The 26998-nt window shown below is 36.2% G+C and overlaps 2 protein-coding genes across 6 annotated transcripts; both read left to right on the top strand.

Annotated features, from left to right (window-relative positions):
• Positions 1 to 515: 515 nt before the first annotated feature.
• Svip (small VCP interacting protein) lies at positions 516 to 7945 on the top strand. The gene is made up of 2 exons (XM_028304716.1): positions 516 to 694; positions 7709 to 7945. The coding sequence occupies exons 1-2, from the start codon at positions 635 to 637 to the stop codon at positions 7928 to 7930; spliced, it is 282 nt and encodes a 93-aa protein (XP_028160517.1). The 5' UTR covers positions 516 to 634; the 3' UTR covers positions 7931 to 7945.
• Positions 7946 to 8342: 397 nt separating this feature from the next.
• Positions 8343 to 25439, top strand: UGP (UDP-glucose pyrophosphorylase). 5 transcript variants are annotated; one of them, XM_028304719.1, is made up of 7 exons: positions 8343 to 8455; positions 9324 to 9350; positions 19887 to 20073; positions 21963 to 22195; positions 23124 to 23329; positions 24082 to 24856; positions 25237 to 25439. In XM_028304719.1, the coding sequence occupies exons 1-7, from the start codon at positions 8426 to 8428 to the stop codon at positions 25342 to 25344; spliced, it is 1566 nt and encodes a 521-aa protein (XP_028160520.1). In that variant the 5' UTR covers positions 8343 to 8425; the 3' UTR covers positions 25345 to 25439. The 5 variants fall into 5 exon arrangements, with proteins under 5 accessions (XP_028160520.1, XP_028160522.1, XP_028160524.1 ...); XM_028304721.1 differs by lacking the exon at positions 9324 to 9350 and having other exon boundaries at positions 8344 to 8455; XM_028304723.1 differs by lacking the exons at positions 8343 to 8455; positions 9324 to 9350 and adding an exon at positions 11291 to 11434.
• The last annotated feature ends 1559 nt before the right edge of the window (positions 25440 to 26998 follow it).

Genomic DNA, 26998 nt, shown 5'->3' with positions numbered 1-26998 from the left:
AAATAGAAATTATTAATGGTTAAGCAATAATTTTATAGTTTCTTTCAGCCTTTTTCAACTAGAAATAAATTATTCTATGGTCATTAGTCCTACTTTTCTACCTACACTTTACAAAATGGATGTTTGAAACAAAAACATACAAAAACACAACACACCTGTTGATATACGGAGAGACGATAGCACATCAAGCTAAACACTGACAGAGACTGCTTAGCTAAATAATTCTTAAATTATTCTATAATTTAATTTCGTCTGATTTTATAATTTATTTACGTGGTCGTGCGTGGCCCCTTAATTTTGTCAACTGTTTTAATCAATCTGTTAAGTGTTAAGTCTCATATTATATTCATACTAATATGTTTGTTAATTAAAACTTTCTTGATGTTTCTTTTATTTAAATAAAAAATCATGTTGTTAATTGAAGTGAAATATCGATTATCACTCCACAGATTAGACAGCGTTGCTCGACCCAGTTTCAAGGGGATTGAAATCGTTTTTTCTACACAACACTATTTTGTCAAATTGACATTGTTGACGTTGTTGACATTTATGATAAGACAGAGCAGCTGATTGCAGAAACACAAAAACAGGAGTTTTATTTGAATTTCATGAAAAACCGTGATATTTTTGAGAAATGGGGATTTTTACATCCTGTTGTAGGCCTTCTGCTTCCGACGTGCTAACGCCTGATGCTGTGAGTTTCTGGTTCTTTTCTTTTAATTACTATCCCTTCTCGGTATTGCTTGATAATTTTTCGCCACAACAGCACAATACTTTAATTTTTATAATATATTTTTTAAAACTATTTACACAATATAATAACTTAGTGCAGAGATCGCCAGAATAAATTGTACAATGTAACATCTTTTAGTAATAAGTACTTTTTAATTTTTACTTTACTTTATTAATTTGTTTAGTCATATAACCTATTAGGTATTAGGATCTATCAAAAAGATGCTACTGTGCAATACGTTACTTAAGTAAGTACCTACTTTTTAATCATGTTTTTTCATAAAGAATTAATTTTTATGAAATTCATAAATTAGTATCTTAAATTAGGCAAAAAATCTAATATGATTATAGGATTAATATCTTATACTTAACTTAATAAAATAGCACAATCACTTGACTTAACTTTCACATACATTGCACAGAAATAATATAATTATTATCATTGTACATAATGTACAAGACCACACTCAAAATAGACACCATAATGTAACTTTAATGCAATAAAGGGTTCACAATTATTAACTTGTATTAATATTAGGTAATGTAAATATTTACCTTAAATACCTAATATTTTTTAAATATCTCATGTATTTGCATTTATTCTCCTATACTGAATTTTATATTTTTCTTACATACTTTACAAATGCCATTGTAAATAATACCTCTGTAACCCCAGCCCGACCAACTGAATTCCCAACGATTTTTAGTGTAGTTTTTCATCAATATTTTAAGCTATGAATGCAAGGAAGGTTTCTATCATCAATGGTTCAAAGGCAATAAATTCATTTTTTATTTTTATTTTTTTTTTATTTTTATCATTGATTCCACAATACTAACTTGCAATTTGGTAGTATTTTTGCATAAAAAGTAGGTAGTATAAAAAGTTGCATTTTTGCGGTATACAGGGTGTCCCAAAAACAATGGATAACCCTNTAAAATAAATCCTACTAGCTCGATTGATGTTTTCATTTAATTTATTTAAACCAGGTTACCTATAATAATATTTTTTCGTTAATTCATGAAAATATCAAATTAGCCCGTAATCCTGAATCCTGATACATAAAGTTAGCCTATTAATTTAACACAGGTACGACTGTACTCAGTGTTGCACTATCAAATGCAATTGACGCGCCTCTATGCCAGGGTTTTTATGTTCCTGGTCAGGCTATAATCAGACCATCAAAAAGATCACCTATTTTATTTGGAAATATTTCGACATCTATCAGATATTTACTATTTATTTATGTATTCGTCATTAGAATGAATAGCCCAAAAAAAGAAATTAGTTTTTTGAAAGGCCTTAATATGGCTTTTTTGTAACTTTTTGGACTTTAAATAAAAGCCGTTATTATTATAAGCCATTTTATTGGTATTTACCTCAAAGATTAATGTATTTCATTTTACTATAGGAAATTGTCGTCGTTGTTTTTAATATCCGGTATCCGGCCGGATAGTGAGCTACTATCCGGTATCCGGCCGGATAGTAAATTTAGGCCGGATATCCGGCCTACCGGATAGTTACCGGATATCCGTTTCATCTCTATTGCTATCCCTCTAACGCAAAGCGAGATGACAGCGCGAGGGACGGTGACAGATAGACCCGAAACTACGTAAACAGTGTTTCGGAGTAGGCCCCCGCAGGAGTTTCAAAAGGAGGGCGGGGCTAATTTAAGGGTAAGAACGTTTTTGTTTTGTTTCGTTTTAACCTTCCATTGCTGGATCTCGCCAAGCTGCAGCGCATGCAGCAGCGAGCTGAGGAGATGGAGAAACGGGAGCAGGAGTTGCAAAAGGAGGGCGGGGCTAATTTAAGCTTAAGGGTAAGAACTGTTCGTTCGTTTCAGCCGAAAGACGTCCACTGCTGGATAAAGGGCTCCCCCAAGCATTTCCACAAAAGACCGGTCCTGCGCCGCTCGCATCCAGACACCTCCCGCGACCTTCACCAGATCGTCGGTCCACCTAGTGGTCCACTGTACTGTAGTAGTAAGAACTGCTATTTCAGACTTAAGTGCCAGTGGGTGGTGCACATAGCTTGTACAACTGATAAAATCATTGGGGCAGAAAAGTTGCGCGAGCCGTAAGACGTAATGTGGGCAGCCTCCCATTAAGTGGACAGACAATCCGGCGAAGTTTGCGGGAAGGCGCTTTAGTTGATTTTCTTGTCTAATATCGTCTTAGCCGGTTATCACACTGCGCCGCGCTCCGCCGCGGTACGCGGGACGACAGATTTAATTATTGTATGCAAGTACCTCAGTTTGTATAGAAAACACGCGCGGCACAACACACTGACAACGCGTCTGCGCGCGGGATTTTTTATATGAAATCGATTGAAGCGATTTTTTTCGATCACTTTTTGACTGAAGATTATTACAAATTAAATGAATTGGTATTAGATCTACTTTTTTAACAACATAAGCTAATTTTATGTATTGTTTCTTGTTTCCAGTGGACGTCCAACTGAGATGAGGCCCGCCCTGGTCCATCCCAGGCGGTAGAAAGATATAAATACAAGAACTGATGGCAACACCGGCAACCCACACGCGAGATGGCAACACTAATAGAGCTCGATGATCATTAACCTCTATTCCCCTTGTTTTAGAGGTCAGATCATCAAAATTTTGTCTATGGCCTAATTTATTGAATTCGTTTAAGTTATTGTCCATTTTTGTATAGTTACCAGTAGATCAAAGGTTTTTAATCAGTTGAGGCAGTTTTATATTTTGTGGTATTCAATCTGAGCTAACTTTAAAATGTACCTTGCAAATTTCTAAGTATTACTCTTATTTAAGAAGCATACAAATTTGAGATTCACATTTTCTCTTCAACAATTTTAGTTCCTTCGGCCGCGACATACTATCGATATACCTACATCTACAGTCTAGAAAAAGTTTATATTCCTATCGATAAAATCGAACAAAAGACAGGTTTATTTCGTCTGTTTGTCTGTATTCTGTAATACGTGCACTAGAATAGTTGTTATTTAATATGCACCTCTATTGTTGTTATATTTTAAGATTAAAATTACTCAACACATTCGCACTCTCTCCCACGGGTTATTCACAGACATTCAAAATTAAGCCCTATGTTTTAGGTATAAGGTGTGTAATAATCTTATGATGTCTACAAATTTTCCAAGCAGTTATTGTATACTAACTCCTTCGATGGATCTTCTTTAACACGTAGAGTAAATTAGACCTTTTAAAAAGTTTGGAGACTTCTACCTTTGGACCAACGTTTTTAGCATTTTTACTCTTCAAAAGTAAAGGTATTCAGCACTTATTGAAAGAAAAACCCTATAGATATTAGAATTCATGTTAGATTTATAAATGTTAGAGTAGGTGCTATTTCTATGTATACCTCAAGCTAATTTACTATGGCATCTTATGTCGTCGTAATAGTTGCGATTTTGCAACAAAATGTTATAGTCTGATGTCTTTATGACTGTAATATTTGTTTACAGCTGAGAAAAATATATATCTTTCTATTATTATACATAAATAGTACACTATTTTGTACACAGCACAGTTTAATTAAAAGCACAATGTAGACTTTTATACCGTTACCTTCACCAGCCAGTAGGTCTAAGATGTGCGCCGCGATAAGCGGTTATCACGCCATTTTATCGATTATGCCCATACTTTTGAGGTCGATAAAAGTTATCACGGCGCGCGCGGAGTGCGCTTCTTATCGTGGGAAAATCTTATCGTGGGATTTAGACGACAAACTTATCACGTAAAATCGATAAAATGCCTAAACAAACGTTTATCATGGCGCGCATCATGGCCTACAGGTTAAGACAAACATTTCCAGCTAGTGTTAGTTGAGTGTGTTCTACAACTTCTACACTCGCGAGCAAAACTATGGAATCACTTACTTTTGCTCGCGAGTGTATTTCAATGTTACAATTATTATTCCTACACTTGTTGTTAGTAATTGTCAACAGTCTATATTTTTACTCTGATTTCGTAACTGTATTTGACCCCTTTATTCCTAAAAATAACAGAGTTATGTAAAAGTTTTGTCCCTTTTCACTGTAGAAAGAAAGAAAGTGACACAGCTCTCTTGTCTCTTAGCTAAAAATGGCATTAAATTAAACTGATATTTATGAGTAAAGGAGTACATCTATAAATTGTTGGATAACGAAAAGGTACAGTCAGCAACAGAATGTTCATGAAAAGTATTATCTCGTTGACTGTACATTAACGAAATGTGCCACCCAATTGGGATAGGTGTAGAAGTGATATGAAGCGACGCTTGTCGCATTACCGTGAGGCGCAAACTACACATACAGACGCTGTGAATCATCAATTCCGAGTACCTACTTAAGAATTGAATTTTATGGATTTTGGATTAGTCTTAGGCCCAGAACAGACGGTGAAACGCAGCTGCAACGAAACTGCAACTTTCTGATGATTCTTATGAATGAAACTGAAACTGAAAGTTTCAAACTGGTCGCGTCATGTGTGGTCTCTCAACGGACGCTATGGCAGAAACTTAGATGCAACTCAAAAGTAACTAGCAGTTGCAGTTTCGTTGCAGTTGCGTTTCACCGTCTAGTCTGTTCTGGGCCTTAGTGTTTTTGATATTCCTTATTGCTTTGCAGATAAGGTTCAAAGTCAAACATCAATGCCACTTTTATTTGTCATATTGAAAGCTATCGTGAAGGTGTTGAGTTACCGCATTTGGAAGTAAGAGGGCTTCATGAAGAGTCTCTTTTGATAGTCATAAAGTCCAAAATAGATCAGTCTGTATGTGTATTGCGGACCTTCGGTTGAGTGATATTAGTGTTGTATTTCCTTGAGCAAAGATTGATCGTTAGTTTTCTTCAGGTCCAAATAATTAATTTCCTAATGTATAAGAAAATACGGCGTATTTAATAGTAAAACAGTCAATAATTTTGTCATCTGCTCTGCACTGAAAAGAAGTTCATACTTTGATTCGATCTTCATCTATTTTTAGACAAAAATAAATAACCACAAGGTTAATTTAAATGTTGGTGACATTATGTAAAGTTTTTCCTGGGGTGTACCAAACTAGATACACAGGGTAATGTGTGAGAAGAAGAGGTGGAAATTGTCCTGTTTTTGTCCTATATCCTTGCTCAAGAAAAAATGGTATTAATTGAGTCCTGCAAAGATATGGACAAGTCCGTTACAACACTAGTATTGTTTTTTAGTCTGAGCCATGTTGTCATTTTTCGACGGTGTTTCTACACGATTAAATGTTAAGTAAGTAATATTTTTGTACCTATACTATACGTGTTTTATGTACTATATTGATGTGTATACTCGTATTAGAGTTGATAGTGATGGATATATTTATATCTCAAAGAAAGATAAGCTAGTATAACTGGCTGTTATTTTGATTGATTGTAAATTGAAGAAATAAATGTATCCATTACACAACTAAAGTATATTCTCTTTATCGATAAAATTAATGAGTTAATTATAAATTGATGTATTGTAGATGTCTACATTAATGTTGTTTCATCAGAATTGTATAATTATATTGGTAAAGAGGATTATGTAAATGTATTATAAGTGTTTTAATGAAGTATTATATGAAATGGATGTATAAATATTATAATAAATGTCTAATAAAAGAGTTAAAAATGACGAGGGATTTTATTTTATTGCATTAAATATACCTACAACATGTTGACATAAAAGTATAAGATTTCCATCCGAAACAGTTCAGCCGCAGAATAATCTCAAAATATGAGTGAATATAACTGTCATATAAAATTAAGATAAGTTAACTAAGGTTTTAGCCTTTCTTAGTAGTACGTATTCACTTTTCGTGAATATCAAATCAACACGTTGCATCATACTCAAGTTGAGCAGTTTAATTGAGAGTATTCCAATTCCAATCTTTTCGATTGATATTGATTCCTTGACATTAATCGAACCCGGGACCATCGGGACTTTGAGAAATGACTCGCAAACCCGTTAAAACTAAATATAGTTCCAAAATACTGGACTGTCCTGTCGATGACATTGACAGTGGGGCGCCACTGTCAATACCGGATCGCTGGTTCAGATTTTTGCCATGTTGGAAACCATATAGTTGAACGATGGTAGCGCCCCCCTGTCATTGAGTTTGGCGGGACAGTTCAGCGTGGGTCATCTATACGTTTCGTTATGCATAATTTTGTTAATAAATTGTAGCAAGAGGATTTTACATTTTTATAGCGTTTTTTATTGTTTTACCCGTAAGTTGAGGTTTTAGGACGTTGCAGCTTTTTATTAATTTCATTGAATAAGTACTAATTATTCGGCATGTGACGATGCACAGCATCTGGTGAGAGATGCGTCTACTTCCGGTGTAGTTTTTTACCATTTTATACCTTAAATGACGTCATTTCCGCAATTATTTAATAGGAATTGATTTGACTTACTTCCGTTTGCCGCCATTTTAGTCACCTGGGGGCGAGCTTGCTCGGAGTTCTTCATATAGCGTCTTTAACTTCCAAACTAGCAACATCTGCAATTGACCGCGCGTGTGTGACCGCGAACGACATGTACGTGATGGTGGTTGGCGCCAAAGGGGACGAGTGTATTCCGGACNATGGTTACAGGGTTATCCATTGTTTTTGGGACACCCTGTATAATAAGTACTTATGGTATAATACCTGGTTAGATGGGTTAAAACCAGACCAAAAGGCGCTAAAGTCCGGTCGCCGAGCAGATAGAATTTTATCCAATGACCCCAAGCAACCCATCCTTATCGCTCGCGCGTAATTTTATTGCTGTTGCGCTCGCGACTGTGTAATGGGCGGCCCTATTGAGTGTGCGAGCGCGACAGCAATATAATTACGCGCGAACGATAAGGATGGATAGCTTGGGGTCATTGGACGAAATTCTATGTGCTCGGCGACCGGACTTTAGCAAAACGACGACGCGACGCTCAAAAGACGTGTGGCTCCCTGGGAATGATTTTGACAAGATTTTTCTTTGACCTAAGCTGTCTCGCTCACCAGGAGACCAGACGTCGCCAGCAGGCCGAAGCAGCCGAGCGCAGGCAAGCTGAATCGGTAGCCCGAGGCGTCAAGGACCCGGCCAAGCTGCAGCGAATGCAGCAGCGAGCTGAGGAGATGGAGAAACGGGAGCAGGAGTTGCAAAAGGACGGTGGCGCTAATTTGAGGGTAAGAACGTTTTTGTTTTGTTTCGTTTTAGCCTTCTATTGCTGGACGAAGTTGTGAGCGGATGGTGCAACGTGACGTGCTGAGGAGATGAAAAAATGGGAGCAACGGGGTTACTCTGAAAAACATTACCCGAAGTTTCGAATGTTGCTATCTNAAGGCCTCCTGGTGAGCTCTCTATGAAGAACTCCGAGCAAGCTCGCCCCCAGGTGACTAAAATGGCGGCAAACGGAAGTAAGTCAAATCAATTCCTATTAAATAATTGCGGAAATGACGTCATTTAAGGTATAAAATGGTAAAAAACTACACCGGAAGTAGACGCATCTCTCACCAGATGCTGTGCATCGTCTCTGCTCAATAATACAAGTTTTATTGTTTTGTAAAACTTGTACTATTTCATTATGCAACGGAAGTATCGGAACGCACGCGCCAAAAATTTGACATTTTGTTTTTTGATAATTTTGACAATCACCTGATTGTCAATCGCTGCTGCCGGAACGTCGTGTTACAAACTCTGAAACAGTAAAAAACTTACGTTTATTACTGAAAGTGACCATGGCTGATAACAGAGAAGCCGATAAGAAGGTAACAAACATTATTATCTTCACATAGTTTACGTTCGGCCACCGATACTAGTAATGTAGACGTGATAAAACAACTCGATGCGTGCGTCTTATTTATTTATCTACGGCGACCTTGCCTGGTGCTAGAGGTCATACGTGGGCAGAGGTCTGCGCACTTGACTTTACAGGCGAATCACTGGCTAAAAGTTTAGATAGAGTATCCCACAAACTTGCTAAATAGTAGGTCCAATAGGGTAATCAAAGCATTGCTTTGGAAATGTTTCATAACCTAGTAACAAAGAATCTTGTCACAAATTCCTATCTCAACAGTGATTTTACTCATATTTCGACATAAACTTTGGATTCTACAATGCCTAAATTAGTATTTTCATAGATTTGATAAGGGAAATGATATTATGATGAAACTGCTCACTCAAGTGGTTCATAGAAACAAAGCACATTTTAAATATCTAATTAGTTTTTGTCATTCCTTAAAAAAACAAGCTAAACAATCATTAACACCCTCATCATTGAGGAATTCAAATTAGGTTTATTTCAGCTAAATATTGAATAGTTAAAAAACTAGTAATTAGTTCAGTGCTGACCTTCTCAGGAGCCAAAGCCAGTGTCGTTAGAGATAATAGCTTAATAAAACAAAAGAAAAAAGACTTGTCTACACTTGCACCGAATTCTATTCTAATCCTTCTTTATTGCGCTGCCATGCTGCCTCCTTTCTTTGAAAGTAAAGTGGAGCTGTAGTTTTTATTATACTCTAATAAATGACTGGTATAGTTTAGTATGACTGTCACATGAGTTTTAAAAAGCTTCTGCTTTTAAAGCTGATATGTTTCTTCTGTATGCACTAACCGACACAAATTACTAACTTCCAGGAAAACAGCGACAGACTCAGGCCAGCGGTAAGACATGTTAAATGTACATAACAATTATATTAGATATTTCTCTTTCTTTTATTTAATTTTCAGTAATGAGGCTTTAAGATATATTTATTTACTTTGAGAACTTTATAAAATACATATTAAATTGGCTTGGGTGTTCACATCTCACCCATAAGGTGTTGATGTGATTTACTAATTTTACGTTCATTAATGAGATATAATGATTATAATTTATTTTTGCTATTCAAAATCTCATTAAAAATATGCAAATGTGATTTGAGATTGAGCTAGCTTTTCTAGATTGTGGGAAATGGAATCTTATAGAGTCTAGAAGATTCCATGTTGTACCATGAAGTACTAGCTTTGAAACTAAATAGAAAGTTTCAGGAAAAAATACTTTAAGTTCCTTTTTATTCATGTATAATTTACACAATTTAGCCTCCTTTTAAGTACCTATTGAGAGCAAAAATGTTCATACATAAAACAAAATATTTGTTTATTATACAGACAGATTAAAGTATCTAGATCATACCATACTAAATAATAGCTTATGCTCTGATAACAAAATCAGCTGACTTATTATGATTTTTAAAATTTGTTAGATTAGTAGTTTTTATTATTTATCCTTTACAACAAAAGCATGTTTTTTATTAATAGCTGGGGCGGTTTTGCACTGGTGTAAATAGATGGCGTTGTAACAATTTTACATCGCGATAGGTATTTTGTTTTTAAACGTCATAACACAGAATAATAGTAAGTACTACGTAATAACAGATAATAAGAGTAGAGTAGGTTCATTTCATAAGTACCTAATTATTTAACTTAATTAAGACTGTAGGCTTTCAGTATATTACTACTTTGGTACTGATGGTCACCTTGTTCAGTTCTGGGTTCGAATCTCACTGGGAGTAGATGTTACTGACACAAAGTCCGTTATCTAATTGACCCTGTAGGTTTTAGGTACCTGCTTAATTTTGGTTCAGATAATTAGTGAGTTAGTGAATTATACTAGTGAAATCAGTACATAATAAAGACAAATTTTTATTTACCTACTACTGCTGACTGTTCGGATACTAAGGTAGTTTTTACTTAGGTACTACGTAATATGCTTACTCACTGTGATACACCCAATCATTGATAAATTTTAACCGTCATTCTTACGTATACGGAAAATAAATACACTCAAAATTAAATGTTTTAAATGACTATTGCTATTAGTTCACGTTTTTTTAAATCTACCGAAAACTTATTTTAATAATTCCTTTGTTTTAAATCAGATAATGTTGATGTTTGTTAATTTAATTCCACTGACCTACTGATTACCTACTCATTTTCAAAGTAAGTTATGCATAGATATTCGACTATTTTAATGATTTAATTTTTAAATACAGACAAAATTTGATTCAAGTCTGAAATTACAGAATATGAGGATGATCAATCTAAGTTTGATTCTGATAATAAAGTTTTTGAATGTGCCGTTTAAGTGTCGTTTTTCAGAATAGTGATAGTACCTATAGTCTCTATCTATTGATTTAATGATGACAAGTTTCAGCAGTCTGAAAGAATATAAAAAGAACTGAAAAGTTATGTTATATTGTCCAATAGTCTTTAGGGATAGGGAGACATTCCACCAGCTTGCACTAAGCGTTTCGACGACTCTTATAATGCGAACAGCTGGAATTCGCTGCCTGCTACTGTCTTTCCCGAAGACTATAATCCGGACCTATTCAAGGTGCGAGTGAATAGGCACTTACAGGGCAGATACGTACCATCCTAGACTGCATCCCACTTAACAGCAGGTGCGATTGTGGTCAAATACCTGCTTTATTAACCATAAAAAAGTCACGAAGTGGTCTATCACGTAGTTTAACAGTCCAAAGGCACCCAAAGATTTCCGTACCTAATCTATTATTTAATTGGATGACTATGTGAAGAACAAAACGTCTGACCGCGATCTAAACAGTTCAAAGGCCCTAACGATAAGTTATCACCAGTTTATATGTCGTCCCGGCGGTCTCCTCGCCCAGTATCCGCGGAACGAGCGGCGCGTGCGCATAATAAAGGCATTGTGATCTGTGGATTGTTCAATGGATTTACTCAGCAAGGTTGGATGTTTGAAATTTTTTAAATACAAAACGGACATAAGTGTTCATCAAATTACACGTGTGGTTTTTCAAGCAAATGCCATAAATATTCAAAGATCTGCAATACTATTTTACCTTCCTTTTGTTGATGGCCAGTAGATAGGTACTTTGATATTCGTCTACTTACATTTTCTCAAGCCCTACTAAATTTGACTAAAGTAACTTCACTGTGTGTGAAAGTAACATGTAGTTATAGTATTATTCACACATAATTTTTATTTCAAAAATAACTCGACAATCTACTGAAATAACTCGTTATATCAAAACTTAGCGAAACTTTATGCGGGTAGTTTGAAATTCAACGTCAAAGTTTGGCTATACCAAATGACGTGAGTGTGTAGGGTTATAAAGTTAAATTATTTACGCTTAACTGCCGTAATATTTATTTAAAAGACTGGAATTATCGACTCGTCAACCAATATTCACTCGTGCATTATAATTTTATTATCAGTGCAAACAGTAGTATAATATTTAAGGATTTATTTAAATGCCTGTCTTTATGCTGAGCAAAGTACGTATATTTTAATTATTTTCTAGCCAAAGTGAAAATAGTTTATGACACTTGAGAAATGCGTTTAAGTAAACAGATTAGCAGAAAACTGAAAATCATGCCATATTCTGAAAATATGGCCATACTTTGCTTGATATAATTATTTATGTTATCACTATGTATTAATTATTTCGTCAGATACTTTAGACATTACTGTATGTAACTGTACAATTAATGCTTGTGGCGTGTAAGAAAATTAATATATTTCTAAGAAAAATTGACTTACAAATAATTTTCATTTAAATGCGACGTCTTCTCTAAATATTCGTTAATAACTCCATGAAAAATTGCAAACAAACAAATTAGCTACGAGTATTGTATTAAATAGAATGACGATAGCACTTGATTTTTATGGACTGGCATATAATTATTGACTTTAAAGCGTCCTTGGTACATCTACGGTTATGTCGTAATAATAATACACAAACTGTAAACATAATTTTAAAATATCCATAACTTATCTGTTTACATCAGCCTAGCATCCGTCGGAGATAATTGCATATAGATGCATTTTTTGCTTGTATTATATTGTACTATCTGTGCCCGCAACTTCGTACGCATGAAAATATAATATTTCCTATTATTTTTCTTTACTGCTCCGCCCCTATTGGCTGTAGGGTGGCGTTATAATATAGCCTAAAGCCGTACTCGATAAATGGGCTATCCAACACAAACATTTTTCAAATCGGACCAGTAGTTCCTGAGATCACGTTCATGCAAACAAACTCGTCAGCTTTATAATATTAGTATAGATGTGTACATTATTAACTTTAGTAAATAAATAATTAATTATTCAATAATTAATTCATAACTTTTTAGTTACGCCTACCTAAATTAATAAATGGAAACTTACGCTACTACGAGAAGATAATAAAATAATAATATAATAAAATTATCTTATTATCACCCTTTTCGTTGACACTTCACAGATGTTATCTTGAGTTTATAATTAGTTATTAATGGCGAAATATTAAATACACAGGGTTATCTCCTACCCACTTCAGTATGTGGATGGTCTTATATCTTTCAACATATTTTAATAATATTTATTTATTTACTTGGGATACAAGCAATTTGGTTACTTAAAACCTATAGCAACAGTGAAGCCTCATATTATCATCATTATAATTTCAGCCATAGGACGTCCATTGTGAACATAAGTAAGCCTCCCCCAATGATTTCCACAATAGCCGATTGGTGGCGGCCTGCATCCAGCGCCTTAATGCTACTTTTATGAGGTCGTCGGTCCACCTTGTGGGTGAGCGTTCTACGCTGCGCCTATGGCTGCGCTTTCCGGTACGGTAAGGCTCACATACTAAAAAAGAAATAAAATGAAAAGTTTTATTGACTACGATATTAAACTATATCAGTAATCCAGTTTCATTACAGTTTTTAGTATTACCGTAGTACTTATTATTATTCTGTGGTATTACTTTATTTAGTAGTTTAAAAGTAACATGATGTTAAACTGCTAAGTAGAGCCGTTTAGGAACTAAAGAGAAATAAATCCGTGTTTCTAATATATTACGAGTACTAGCCACGAGTACAGCAAGGTTCTGGAGTGCAGGCCTCGTACCGAAAAGCGCAGCGTAGAAAGTCCACCCAAAAGGCTGACCGACGACCTCATAAAGGTAGCGGGAAGGCGCTGGATGCAGGCCGCCACCAACCGGCCATTGTGGAAATCATTGGGGGAGGCCTATGTTCAGCAGTGGACGTCCTATGGCTGAAAATGATGACAATGATGACTAGCCACGAGACTGAGATACTAGATTCTTCCAATGTATTGGTCTATCATTCTTGTGCAAGAAGCGTACTTAGTTATTTTGCACGCTATTTTGCGTGGTCATCCAATATAATATTTCACCACAATATTTATATTTGCACCGCCATGGTCATCGCATAACGATTACTTGCACTTATTAGCTTTTAGCTAGTCATTAGGAGGTGTGTTGATATATCAACAATCAACATCCTTCTGATTATCATCAGATTTTGATGATAAATTGCTTAAACAAATCAGTACATAAGGCAATGTTTTACGTACACAAATATAAATAACCCGGTAGGTATTCATTTTCATTCAGGGAAGGATAAAATAACTAAAGTATTTTCCAATTTTGCTTTGTCATCATATGGCATAATGATTGACTTAAATCGTCATCAGTTGACTCATAATCATCATCTCAAATGATTGTGCACTCATAATAAATCCCCAGCTAACTTTATGGCGTTCAAATGGTTATAAATCGTAAAGTAGCCCTAGCCCCCATTCCTCATCACTGAAATTATTATTTTTGGGTTATTTTCAGTTTAAGTTATCATATTCTTCAAGTTGATCTCATGAATCCACCTGATTTTTAATGTATTAGGAGGATTTTTAATTGCTTTATCCCAAAGAGCTGGCAAGCTATGCCTATTTAAGAAGTGCCCTGAAAAGAGTCTACATACTAATTAAGAATTTGAAATAGAATAAAATTCAATGTAAACTTGCTTCAGCTGTATGACATCTCAGCATAATATGTAGATCTGTACAATTTATGCAATGAATAGTGGCGGCAGCCTTGGACAGAGTAAACACGAGTAGTGCCACTGTCATAGTTGAACAACATATAGTAATAATGACAAGAGACTCCCTCGTCGGCAAAGCAGTGCTTCAGCACGCTACAATAAATCTCTCAGTACCTATGGACAATGAGTGAAATGTCTCAGATTCATCCCCTTTCATCTTCTGATGTGCCCTTTTCCATTTCTTAAATCTTAAACCTCCAAAAAGGACATTTTCTAAAGAGCACTATTTCCCACTTTTGTCTTCTAGAAATTACGAAAGATTTTCTTAAAATCGTTTGCATTACTTTAAGCAACTTGTTTACTTCACCCTTCATAGGTTCTTGGTACATTTTTTTTGGCCTATTTTCGATCAAATATCCTCGCTTTAGATTTTATCCCTGAATTGATTCGAACCTGATCTTAGCATAGATTGTTCTATCCATAAGTTTCAAAAGCAAAGAAACAAGCTTTTTTAAAAGTAGTTGCACTGAATCAAATTCTATTGTAACAGCACTAGTGTTATTTGTAGTAACATAGTATTCATAGTAAGTAGTACATAACGTAGTGATTGTTATGTTATTTATCATATTGTAGTGTGGATCTCTATAGCAATTAAATGTGATAAGAAATCCTTTCTTTTATCTTGTTTTCAAAGCTGTTTATGGTCTATTATCGCACCTAAGATTAAATTGTAAATTATTTACATAAGTTTCAGAATAGACTCCGTAATACAATACTAAAGTTACACAAATATATTTACAAACAAAGAAAACATTCTTGCTTTTCCATGAGATCTTTATTATTAGACTTTTCCATTTTAATTGGTAGCCATTATTTAGGCTTACCTAAGTAATTATAATATGCAATGTAACTTTAAAAACTGAATTCTGATTTTCATATCGCCAGTATTTACTAGCGATCAAAGTAGCAGAACCTAACAGTTAGTTTTTTCCTAATACAGCTTCTGCATAACAAGTTGACAAATATTTTTTACACCTCGTCTTAGTGAGACTGAGGTCTAAAGTAGAATCAAAACAAAAATCTTTTTACGCATATCTGAATACGCAGTTGGCCAGACTTTCCGCGCAAAGTTCAATTTGTGTTCTTTAGTTACATACGAGCCAATCTGTTCATCTTAAATTGGTTAAATTGGCGGTATTCACACAGACGCTCTTTGTTTTTTACCCAACTGCATAAAAGAGGATGATGTATATTCGTACTCTACATTCAGTTCTTCCGATTCGGTGATTCCCAATATTCTATTAGAAGAAACATCTCATTCTAGTTCCAAATCTATTTTTTTATCCACAATGGAGAAGCTCTTGGCCTACATATCACCTGATGGAAAGAGATGATCAGACTGAAGGTGGAAGCGAGCTTCACCCGAAATCCTCAACCACAAACGAACTGGCTACCTACCTAGTAAGTAATCACTTACCATCAGGTGATCCGTCTGCTCGTTTGCCTCCTGTCACATAAAAAAAAACTATGTTCGTTCGTTTCAGCCAAATGACGTCCACTGATGGACAAAGGCCTCCCCCAACTATGTATCATCTTTAAATTAAATAATACGTGTACCTATTCTGTAATACGTCATTCTTAGACCATAGTTAACAGCAATATGGCAACAGTTTATTCATTCGGAATACATCATTTCCAAAGTTTTTATCGGATTTCGGTGTGACAGCGTGCCAGATAACGAGCCGGCAATTACTTTATCAGCGGAACTCACCGTTTATTCGTCAGTCGGCGACATCGCACGGGGATATGCTCACGCGCACCTATCATTTTTTTACGAATATATCGCACAAATCGATATTATCTACATTTACCTTGTGAAATAGGTTATTTTTCTTTATAGTGATTGTAATTAATTAATCTTTGTAGTGATTCTGTGCATGTGATTAACTATGGCACGTGAAAACGACATTTTGAAGTCTTGGGTATGTTTGTTTATTTGTAACGCAATTATTACTAGTTTATGGACTTTGAATTCTTTACGTTCGAAGAATTTGACGTCGTTTTTCCTTTATGGTTAGTTTTATGTATTACTAGCATATAAGCCTATACAATTTTATGGCAAACTAGTACCTATTACAACGATATTAAATACTACAACGTTTAACTTGATAAGCTGCCGTTCGTAGTAAAGTAGAGAACGTAAGAAGTGTGTACAACACTTTCAAACCTTTAAAAACCGTCTTTTTACCCGACTGCACCAAAAGGAGGGACATTTATTGGTTGTCAGAATCAGAATCAGAATCATCAGAATCATCATTTATTTGCTATAAATGTGGTACAGGAGATGGATACAGTTAATGGTTAGGTCTCACAATTAGTCATTTCTGACATGCAAATATTAAATTAATTAATTATTAAACATTTCAACAAATTCCATTAAAATATTATCAATGTAAGATGTCAATATAAATGTCAATAGTAGATACTCAATGTCAAAAATTCACCAAGCATAATTCAATAACGATTATAGCCTGACCAGGAACATAAAAACCCTGGCATAGAGGCGCTTCAATTGCATTTGATAGTGCAACACTGAGTACAGTCGTACATGTGTTAAATTAATAGGCTAAATTTATGTATCAGGATTCAGGATTACGGGCTAATTTGATCCCAACTAATATTATAAATGCGAAAGTAACTCTGTCTGTATGTCTGTCTGTTACGCTTTCCCGCTTAAACCTCGCAACCGATTTTGATGAAATTTGGCATAGAGATAGTTTGAGTCCCGGGAAAGAACATAGGATAGTTTTTATCCCGGTTTTTGAAACAGGGACGCGCGCGATAAAGTTTTTCTGTGACAGACAAAATTCCACGCGGGCGAAGCCGCGGGCGGAAAGCTAGTATTTTCATAAATGAACGAAAAATATTATTAAAGGTAACCTGGTTTAAATAAATTGATGAAACCATCAATCGAGCTAGTAGGATTTATTATATTATTCATCANAATATAATGCCATATCGAAGCATAGAAGCCACATATCCATGATATGCTAATAAAGCAGTTTTTTCATCTGTAATGTTCACTAGGCGCCACAATGCGTATGCAAACTTATTAATCTTATTACACAGCGTATGTATGTGTGGCTTCCATGTGCACCTACTATCTAGGGTTATCCCCAAGAAGACTACTTCATTACTTTCGTCAATGTTTTGTCCATTATGCTGTATTGATAGTTTACAAGTTTTATTATTTCTCTGATTATGAAACTGAATATATTTGGTTTTTTTAATATTAACTTTCAAATTATTATTCTTCATCCAGTTGATTACGTCGTTAATTGTATTGTTAATGTCGTTATTATATTCTGTCAATGAGTCATATGTATTTGGAATCACCACCGATACATCGTCAGCAAATAATGTACAAAAATGTTGCGTGGATTTTGGGAAGTCATTAATATACAATAGGAATAACAATGGGCCAAGGATACTACCCTGCGGTACGCCAGTGATCTTATTTTGTGTATATGATCTATATGTCCTTTCATTTAAATATTTATCTAGATTTGTTTAAATCCACTAAGAGGAAGCTCTTGGCCTGCATCTCACTAATAGAAAGTGATGATCAGGCTTAAGGTGGAAGCGAGCTTCTCCCGGAATCCTTGACTACAGAGGTAGGTACTGGCTATACCTCCTTTTTCAGTTTTTCAAATATTTGAGAAGTTTTTTTCTCGTAAATTCGTTGAACAAGACAAATCAAACAATTGACTTAAAACGAATTACGTATAATAAGTAATTTTAATGCAGATTGCGTTTACAATCGGTATTCATTATGGCATGTAATTAAACGCTATTGTGTGTCACATCGTTGCTCTAGAGTAGTGTTTTTCAACCTTTTTCATGGTGATCCACTCCCTAGATTTGGTTGGAACACAATTTAGAAAGCCTTTTCCCTACTTTTGCTGTTGTTTAGTACATTTTTAAATTGGAATGTATTTTTACTTTAAAATACTCTAGAGTGCAAGGAGATTACCTACTGCTTAGATAAAATATAAGGTCACTGCCTCAAAACCAAATATACAAACTGAAACTATAATATACATATCGTACTACATAGGTTTTCAGAAATACTGTTTTTTAATATTATGTAAATAATCCGAAAAATTATAATTTTGTAACTAAAATGTTAGTCTGATGTGTGTACAAAACACACATCTTTATCCTTTTATAAATGCTTTTATTATTTACATAAGGTAGTTTTCTGACAGACACGATTAGTTTATTAAAATTAGTTCCCAATTAACCTGGGTAATTAAACTGAACAAGGTGAAATTGGTCATGACGATGGTCCATAGTCAAAGGAAGACACGTTAACCTTCATAACTTACTCGTATGTTCGTCCGAGCCAAACAAACAGTGGCGCCCTCGACCTTGCTCAATGAGTTGGAGGAAACAATTGGTAGGTAATTCAGTAGCCTTAGATCTTCCTGCGACTTTGTACGCGTGAAAATGGTTTGAATAATATTTCTCGTTTTTGCAACACTTTTCTTTACTGCTCCGCCTTTATTGGCTTTAGAGTGATGTTATAGAAAATCAGACCAATAGTTCCTGAGATTAACGATTATCTTATCAATTAAAATTCTTTGATAAGGAAAAAGTGTTTGTGCTCAACGAATTATATGATCTAACAATTATAAATGGCAATATCATTCCGAACCACGAACTGCGGGTTTGCTAGAGGTAGGTTGAGCATTTGACCTAGCGATTTTTTTCTGCAAATAGGCCTGTTAGAGAAGGGGTTTGCTGTGTGTAGTTCCGCAGATGCGCACTTACTGTAAGGCTGGGTTGCACCATCCTACTTTAAGTTTGACAAACGTCAACAACCTGTCAAACCCCATACCAAATACACCGGTTATCGTTATAGTTACAGTCAAAGTTAGGTGGTGCAACTCAGCCTAAGACATGATACATTTTTCATAAAATTAGCTGTTAAAAGAAATAACCTAGACATGGTTGGCGCTCGCGATATTTAGGCGCATTTATTGTTTTTAGACTAAAGCCCTTTGGATCTTCTACTTTGTAGTCTTTCATTACGTTTTTTTTACCATCAGATACGCAGTCACCAGGGCATGCCTTGATTTGTCTACTCATATTACCTTCTATTCATCATATTACGTTACTACCCTTCACACTATCAAATCCGCAGATTTCAGAGCAAGCAAAGCTTCCTTTACTCATTGGAACCCCTGTTCCTTATGGTTCTTATTCACCATCAGATCTGCAGTCACCAGTTTAAGCAAGTTTGACCTCTCTTCTCATACTAACCCTCATTCATTAAGGTGTCTTTTCCACCAGATCCGCAGTCACCAGCGGACGCCGTCAGGCTCGCGCGACTTCAAGGAGGCGACCAAGCGGGATGCCCTCGCCAGGGTGGAGGTGGAACTGGAGAGGCTGGTCAGCACTCTCCCTGACAACAGGAAGACCCTGGTGGAGAAGGAGTTCCGAGGGTTCAAGAACTTGTTCAGCAGGTTCTTGGCTGAACGTAAGTGAATCTTTGATTGGGATTTGGGTACTTGATATGACATTACAAACATTACTATGAGGTTTCACAGTGTGCGTGGACGCACAGGGTCAAACACGAACCACCACGAACCAATCACAAAGCTCTATTCAACGCTGTGAGTTCGATTTGCTGCTTCACTTAAGCAAGCATCAATGAGGGCTATCGTTTTTATACTTAACAGTTGGCACCCCTGGCGATTGACAGGACCTTACTCTACAGTGGCGCCATCTTGATAAGTGCAAATGCGATAGTCCTCCTACCACTTTCGCGCTCACCAGTTGGTGCCACTGTCTTCGCGACTAGCAAGTGACAGGACCTTACTCTACAGTGGCGCCAACTGGTGAGCGCTAAAACGATAGCCCTCATTGACAAACTTTTATGAGCTGTGATTTGTGCGTTTTACCAATCACATATTTTGTATAGCAAATCTGAGACATCACGGGACGCGTTTCAGACAACTCAATTGAAAAAATATTATTTATGATTTAATTAAAGCCACTAAAGATCGCTTGGTCTCAACGAGTCACACCAAAACGAGTAACACTGTTACTCGTTTCGGTGTGACTCGTAACAGTTACTCGTTAGGAAACGAAATCCCATGCATCCGGTCACACCTATACTCGTTGGTAACACTGTAACCTGTATTTTCTTACAGTAAGCTTTCGGTTGCTTAAGTATTTCGATTTTTATTAATGCATTGTGTACAGCAGTGACTGGATGGGATTTTTTCCCAATGATTAGCAAACCTAAAAATGGGATTAAACAGCAAACTGAAAGTCAACTCAATTTTCAGGGCTAAGCTGAAGTATTTTTTTTTTAATTCTTAGGTATTATTTGTTGATGGTGTCAAGTACCAAATTGTGCACTAAGTATAATATGCTTGTGTGAGGAGTGGATTCACCACGTATTTAGTCCAGCGGGCGACAGAGATCGAAACACGGACCAACGAATAGGCATCTCACTAAGGTTACTTCAATTTTTGTGATTGTGATGTAAGATAGTCAGGATTTAGACACGCACAAGCCTATAAACATTTTTATCGTTAAAATAATCGATTATTTACGCGATAATCGTGTAATTGGTCAAGATAAGTAAAGTCTTAACAGTATGCTATAATCGCAGTTTCTAATCTCATAGCTAAACCGTGTTTGGAAGTACTTTAGCAATTATTATTTTGGTTCATTCCTCCGTTTATAACAAACGTATAAATAAGTTGAAATTAATTTAATTCAAGAGATAAGGTCACAAAGTATGACGCAATAAATATATTTACAATGCTCTGCTTACTGTAGTTATAAAAGATAATAACTAAAGATGGAGATAATTGCAATTCAGTTATACCTACTTATAATGGTCAGCCTTATAAAACTTAATTAAAAAGTAATTTAGTAAGTAAATGCATTATTCATGTGGAAATAAAGCTGGAAACCATTAGAATAAACTTCTAACAAAATACTATAAAATACTTACTATAAAAAATCTTTATCAGTACGAGTATGTGGGCCCTTTTCGTAGCACTCATACACGGCCTAATTTAGCTGTTGGCTTGCCTTACCATCACTTAGGGCCAAGCATAATGAGGGCTATCGTTTTTATACTTAAGAGTTGGCACCACTGGCGATTGACAGGTCCTTACTCTACAGTGGCGCCATCTTGATGAGTGCAAATGCGATAGTCCTCCTACCACTTTAGCACTCACCAGTTGGTGCCACTGTCTTCGCTACTAGCAAGTGACAGGACCTTACTCTACAGTGGCGCAAACTGGTGAGCGCTAAAACGATAGCCCTTATTATCAGCAAGTGTTGAGAAAAAATGCTGAAAAACTCAGTCACGTTTAACTATTACTTTAATATCATCATCTCTTCCAGAGGGCCCATCAGTAACATGGGAAAAAATCGAAAAACTCCCAGAAGGGGCGGTCATAGACTACACCACCCTCCCGACGCCGACCACAGACCACATCCACCATATGCTGGACAAACTGGTGGTGGTGAAGCTGAATGGTGGCCTGGGGACCTCCATGGGATGTAAGGGACCCAAGTCGGTCATACAAGTGAGGAATGAGCTCACGTTCTTGGACTTGACTGTGCAGCAGATTGAGGTAAGAAAAGTGGAGTTATGATGCTCTGTAAAATACACTCTTGACTTGTTTTGAAAAATGAATGAATATGAATAGCAGATACAACAGTGTTCGTTGCGACAGTCGCTTTTATCAATTTAGAGCAAATTTGACACTTGAGATGTGCGTGACATCATAACAGCGAGTTCGTACGAACTTGAACGCTACATTTAACGTGGCAAAAGACGTTATTGTTTGTTAGATATAATCTTATCTATTATATAAAAGAAAGTCGTGTTAGTTACTCCACTTATAACTCAAGAACGGCTGAACCGATTTAGCTGAAAATTGTCAGGGAGGTAGTTTAGAGCCAGGAGAAGGACATAGGATACTTTTTATCCCGTTCGAAATTAAAAAAAAGTCTGCTTATTTATTGCCATTAAGGCGGAACAAAGTTCGCCGGGTCAGCTAGTAAAAGCTAAAGAAAACTTTGGCTATAGTTGACAGCATATAATTTTTGTTGCAAAATAGCCTGTATTACAACGAGATAAGACTCCACCGTGTTTAGCTTGATATGCTGTCGTCCGTACTTGATTTGAAATTAATTTTAGCAACCGGCATCTGCCGCGAGTTTGATCCAAGCTATCTAGGATCTATCTTGTCTAGGCTGAGTTGCACCATCTACCTAACTTTAACCGTGACTATAACGATAAACGGTGTATTTTGTATGGAGTTTGACAGATTTTTGACGTTTGTTAAAGTCAAAGTAAGATGGTGCAACCCAGCCTTAGAAATCTTCGATTTGTTTGTATCATTTATTTATTTAAAACTTATTTGCACTATAAACAGCGTTTTCAAGCCGAATAAACCTTCCCTACTATCTGCTACTATCTAACCTTTGGGCTAAAGATAAATTAATAGAAGAGGCAGAGCATTATGTTATGATTTATGTTTATTTCCAATCATCCAGCATCTAAACAAGACCTACAAATGCAACGTGCCGCTAGTGCTAATGAACTCTTTCAACACGGACGACGACACACAGAAAGTGATCCGCAAGTACAAGGGCCTGAAGCTGGACATCCACACCTTCAACCAGTCCTGCCACCCTCGCATCAACCGCGAGTCCTTGTTGCCAGTCGCGAAAACTGGAGACGTGCACGCTGATATTGACGCGTGAGTGTTGCCATTTTAGTTTATTTAGATGTGGCAATATGCAACAGTCCTGCCATCCTCGCATCAACAGAGAGTCGCTGTTGCCAGTCGCGAAAACTGGAGATTTTCATGCCGATATTGACGCGTGAGTGTTGCCATTTTAGTTTATTTAGATGTGGCAACATTGCAACAGTTCTGCCATCCTCGCATCAACCGCGAGTCGCTGTTGCCAGTCGCTAGGACAAAAGATGTTCATGCCGATATTGACGCGTGAGTGTTGCCATTATAGTTTATTTAGATGTGGCAACATTGCAACAGTTCTGCCATCCTCGCATCAACAGAGAGTCGCTGCTACCAGTCGCTAAGACAGGAGATGTTCATGCCGATATCGATGCGTGAGTGTTGCCATAATTAAGTAGAACACTTTTTTTTAGATGAGGCAACTTTAGAAAAATGCAACTTTCAAAGAGAGAGAGAATGAAACACAACACTTTCGGAATACGACAAATTCTTGCTGACTTTTGTGAAAGGCTGTAATGTTGACTTGTGATTATTGTTTTTCTTGCCTATGACTAAATAGCGAAACTAGCCCATTGAAGTTCACGTCTTTTAAGTTCTCATGATGATAAAACGTAATCGAGCTCATCATTATTTAGTCATTTAGTCTCCATTACAGTATAGACAGTAAATAAAGAATTTGACTTACACTCTCGACCCTGGCTAGATGGTTTGGATCTTTTAAATCTCAAAATTAATTTTCCTCTTTCTTCCAGCTGGTACCCGCCCGGGCACGGCGATTTCTACGAGTCGTTCTACAACTCCGGCCTCCTCCAAAAGTTCATCAAGGAAGGCCGCACCTACTGCTTCATCAGCAACATTGATAACCTTGGAGCTACTGTTGACCTTAACATCCTTAACCTACTCCTCAACCCAGATCCTCAGAAGACCATCTCAGAATTCGTCATGGAAGTCACTGACAAGACCAGGGCTGATGTCAAAGGAGGAACCCTTATTCAGTATGAAGATAAGCTGCGTCTTCTTGAAATAGCTCAAGTCCCAAAAGAACACGTAGACGACTTCAAATCGGTCAGCCAGTTCAAATTCTTCAACACCAACAATCTCTGGGCGAAGTTGGATGCCATCCAACGAGTAGTAGACCAGGGTTCCTTGAATATGGAGATTATTGTCAACAACAAGCATTTGGGTGATGGGATCAACGTGATCCAATTAGAAACAGCTGTAGGTGCCGCTATGAAGTGCTTCGAGGGAGGCATTGGAGTCAATGTGCCTAGGAGCAGATTCTTACCAGTGAAAAAGACATCAGATCTCCTGCTGGTGATGTCAAACTTATACAGTTTGTCGCACGGATCCTTGGTAATGTCTCCACAAAGGATGTTCCCTTCGACGCCGCTGGTGAAACTCGGCGACAACCATTTCGCGAAAGTGAAAGAGTTCTTGAACAGATTCGCGACTATTCCGGATTTGATTGAGCTGGATCATTTGACCGTTTCGGGAGATGTGACGTTCGGAAGAGGAGTTTCTTTGAAGGTGAGTTAGAACTTAAACTAAAGATACTATATTGAGCTCAACACTGGGATTATCAATAGTTCTAATAAGTGCTATTTTGAAACGAAAATGTATTGTCTTATCTGTTTTCTTCTGTACAAGATCTTCACCAGCTTATAGCATCTTTTCGGGCACTTACTATACATAACTAGTTGAACAAAGGACTTCTGATAGTCCAAGTAAAACCAAAATTAAGTAGGTATATCTGTTAGGCAACGAATTTAAAAGTATTCTGGTGTTATCTACCATAACTTTTTTTTTTTACTTTTAGCCCCTTCTTTTGTCAAATCATTGGAAAATTATTTGTTTTAATATTTGAAAATATTTTTTCCCGGTTTTAATTCAACCTTTTTCTTTTCCAGGGCACCGTAATAATCATAGCCAACCACGGAGATCGAATTGATATCCCTTCTGGCGCAGTTCTCGAGAACAAAATAGTGTCCGGTAACCTACGCATCCTGGACCACTGATCCTACGAGGCATACTTACACTTACTATCACACGGTGAGCGTAGATACTGTAGGTTTACTGCGAAAATGTGTTGTGAGAAAATCTTTTTGCACATGATTTTAGTAGAAAAAAAAATCAATGCCCCAGGTGGGAAATGAATCCATGGCTTCTTGCTTTCTGCTCGAATGCTTAGGGCACTGAGCTACTGAAATATTGGGTAACCTCGAGAGCAGAGCAATACGTAATTATTTTAGCCATACACAACGATTCAATCGCTTCTGACATATGGCGCCACTAAGGGCTGATTTTTCAATCGTCGGATAACTTTTGACTGAAGGATAAGTTTGGCACGTTGGCAGTTAAGAGCGTTGTCACATTTTTCATGCAGAAATCGAGAATTTGGCAGATTTCGAAATGATTTTAGTCATATAATTTATTGTTATAGCTTCTTTTGACTTNAGTGATCTTATTTTGTGTATATGATCTATATGTCCTTTCATTTAAATATTTATCTAGATTTCTAATCTCTACGTATTGTAATCTTTCGCTTAGGTAAGTTTTTAGCCAATTGTAGATTTTACCTCTAAGGCCATATTTTTCACACTTAGCTAAGAGGAGTTCATGCGATACGTAATCGAATGCCTTACTCATGTCGAAAAAAATTGCCGTAACTTCTTTTGATTTGTCTACATGGCTCATGATTTTCTCGATAACTTTAAAGGTAGCCAGAGCTGTTGATTTGCCTTTTTGAAAGCCATTTTGATTTTTATTTAAAATGCTTAGTTTGTTTATAAAGGTTGTCAACCTGGCAAACATGGCCTTTTCTATAACTTTTGATAATATAGGTACTAAAGCAATTGGCCTATAATTATCTAATGTGTCAGTGTTTCCAGATTTGTGTATAGGCTTTATAATGGTTGTTTTTAATTTTTCAGGGAAAATGCCCTGTGTAAAAGACAGGTTAATTAAGTAACTCAATACTGGCGCAATTACAGTTTTAGTAGCCTTGAGAACTTTTGTAGGGAACTCATCATATCCTACAGAGTTTTTGTTTTTGAGATTCGCAATTATTTTAGTTATTTCATCACTGTCAGTGGGAAATAGAAAAATTGTATCATTCACATACTGGACGTGGTTGTGGGTATTATTTAGCACATTTGTCGTGCTATCCCTATCGCCTAATATTGCAAAATAATCATTAAAAAGGTTCGCTGTGTCATTTGGTTCGTATATATTTTTGCCGTCATGTGTAATTTTTTTTATATAATTTAATTTCAAATTACTAGAATTTTTTATTAGAGTCCAAGATGCTTTACATTTATTTGTACATGTCCCTATATATTTTTTATTACAGTTTTTTTGCGAGTTATTTATACAATTTTTTAATATGGTTGTATATTTTTTATATTTGATTTTGTCGTTGATATGTCTATTTTTATAATATGTATATCTTAGTAATCGTATCATTGTATGACTCCCAGGTGGACATATATTCATATGGGTACACACCTTTCCGTCTTAACAACTCGAACTTCTCATGTTCAGGAAAGAATTTAAGTAAATGTGCAAAATCTTCTGTATTTAAATTTGAAACTAATTTTTCAAGGCTTGTGCCCAAAAATTTAAAGGAGTCTACAAAACGAACCGCCATATGTTTATTGTCATCTGTCGTAA

The sequence above is a fragment of the Ostrinia furnacalis genome, unplaced genomic scaffold (genome assembly GCF_004193835.3).
Source record: "Ostrinia furnacalis isolate ACB-3 unplaced genomic scaffold, ASM419383v2 OfSCF1486, whole genome shotgun sequence".
In the NCBI taxonomy this organism is placed as follows: domain Eukaryota; kingdom Metazoa; phylum Arthropoda; class Insecta; order Lepidoptera; family Crambidae; genus Ostrinia; species Ostrinia furnacalis.
Note: the sequence above shows the minus strand (reverse complement) of the source record. Positions and strands in the feature narration are given on the sequence as shown.

Coding starts and splice junctions, on each gene's coding strand:
- Svip (XM_028304716.1), top strand. CDS start 635: ATGGGGATTTTTACATCCTGTTGTAGGCCTTCTGCTTCCGACGTGCTA. Junction 695..7,708: donor ACGTGCTAACGCCTGATGCT/GTGAGTTTCTGG, acceptor CTCGCTCACCAG/GAGACCAGACGTCGCCAGCA.
- UGP (XM_028304719.1), top strand. CDS start 8,426: ATGGCTGATAACAGAGAAGCCGATAAGAAG. Junction 23,330..24,081: donor GTGCACGCTGATATTGACGC/GTGAGTGTTGCC, acceptor TCTTTCTTCCAG/CTGGTACCCGCCCGGGCACG. Junction 24,857..25,236: donor GAAGAGGAGTTTCTTTGAAG/GTGAGTTAGAAC, acceptor TTTCTTTTCCAG/GGCACCGTAATAATCATAGC.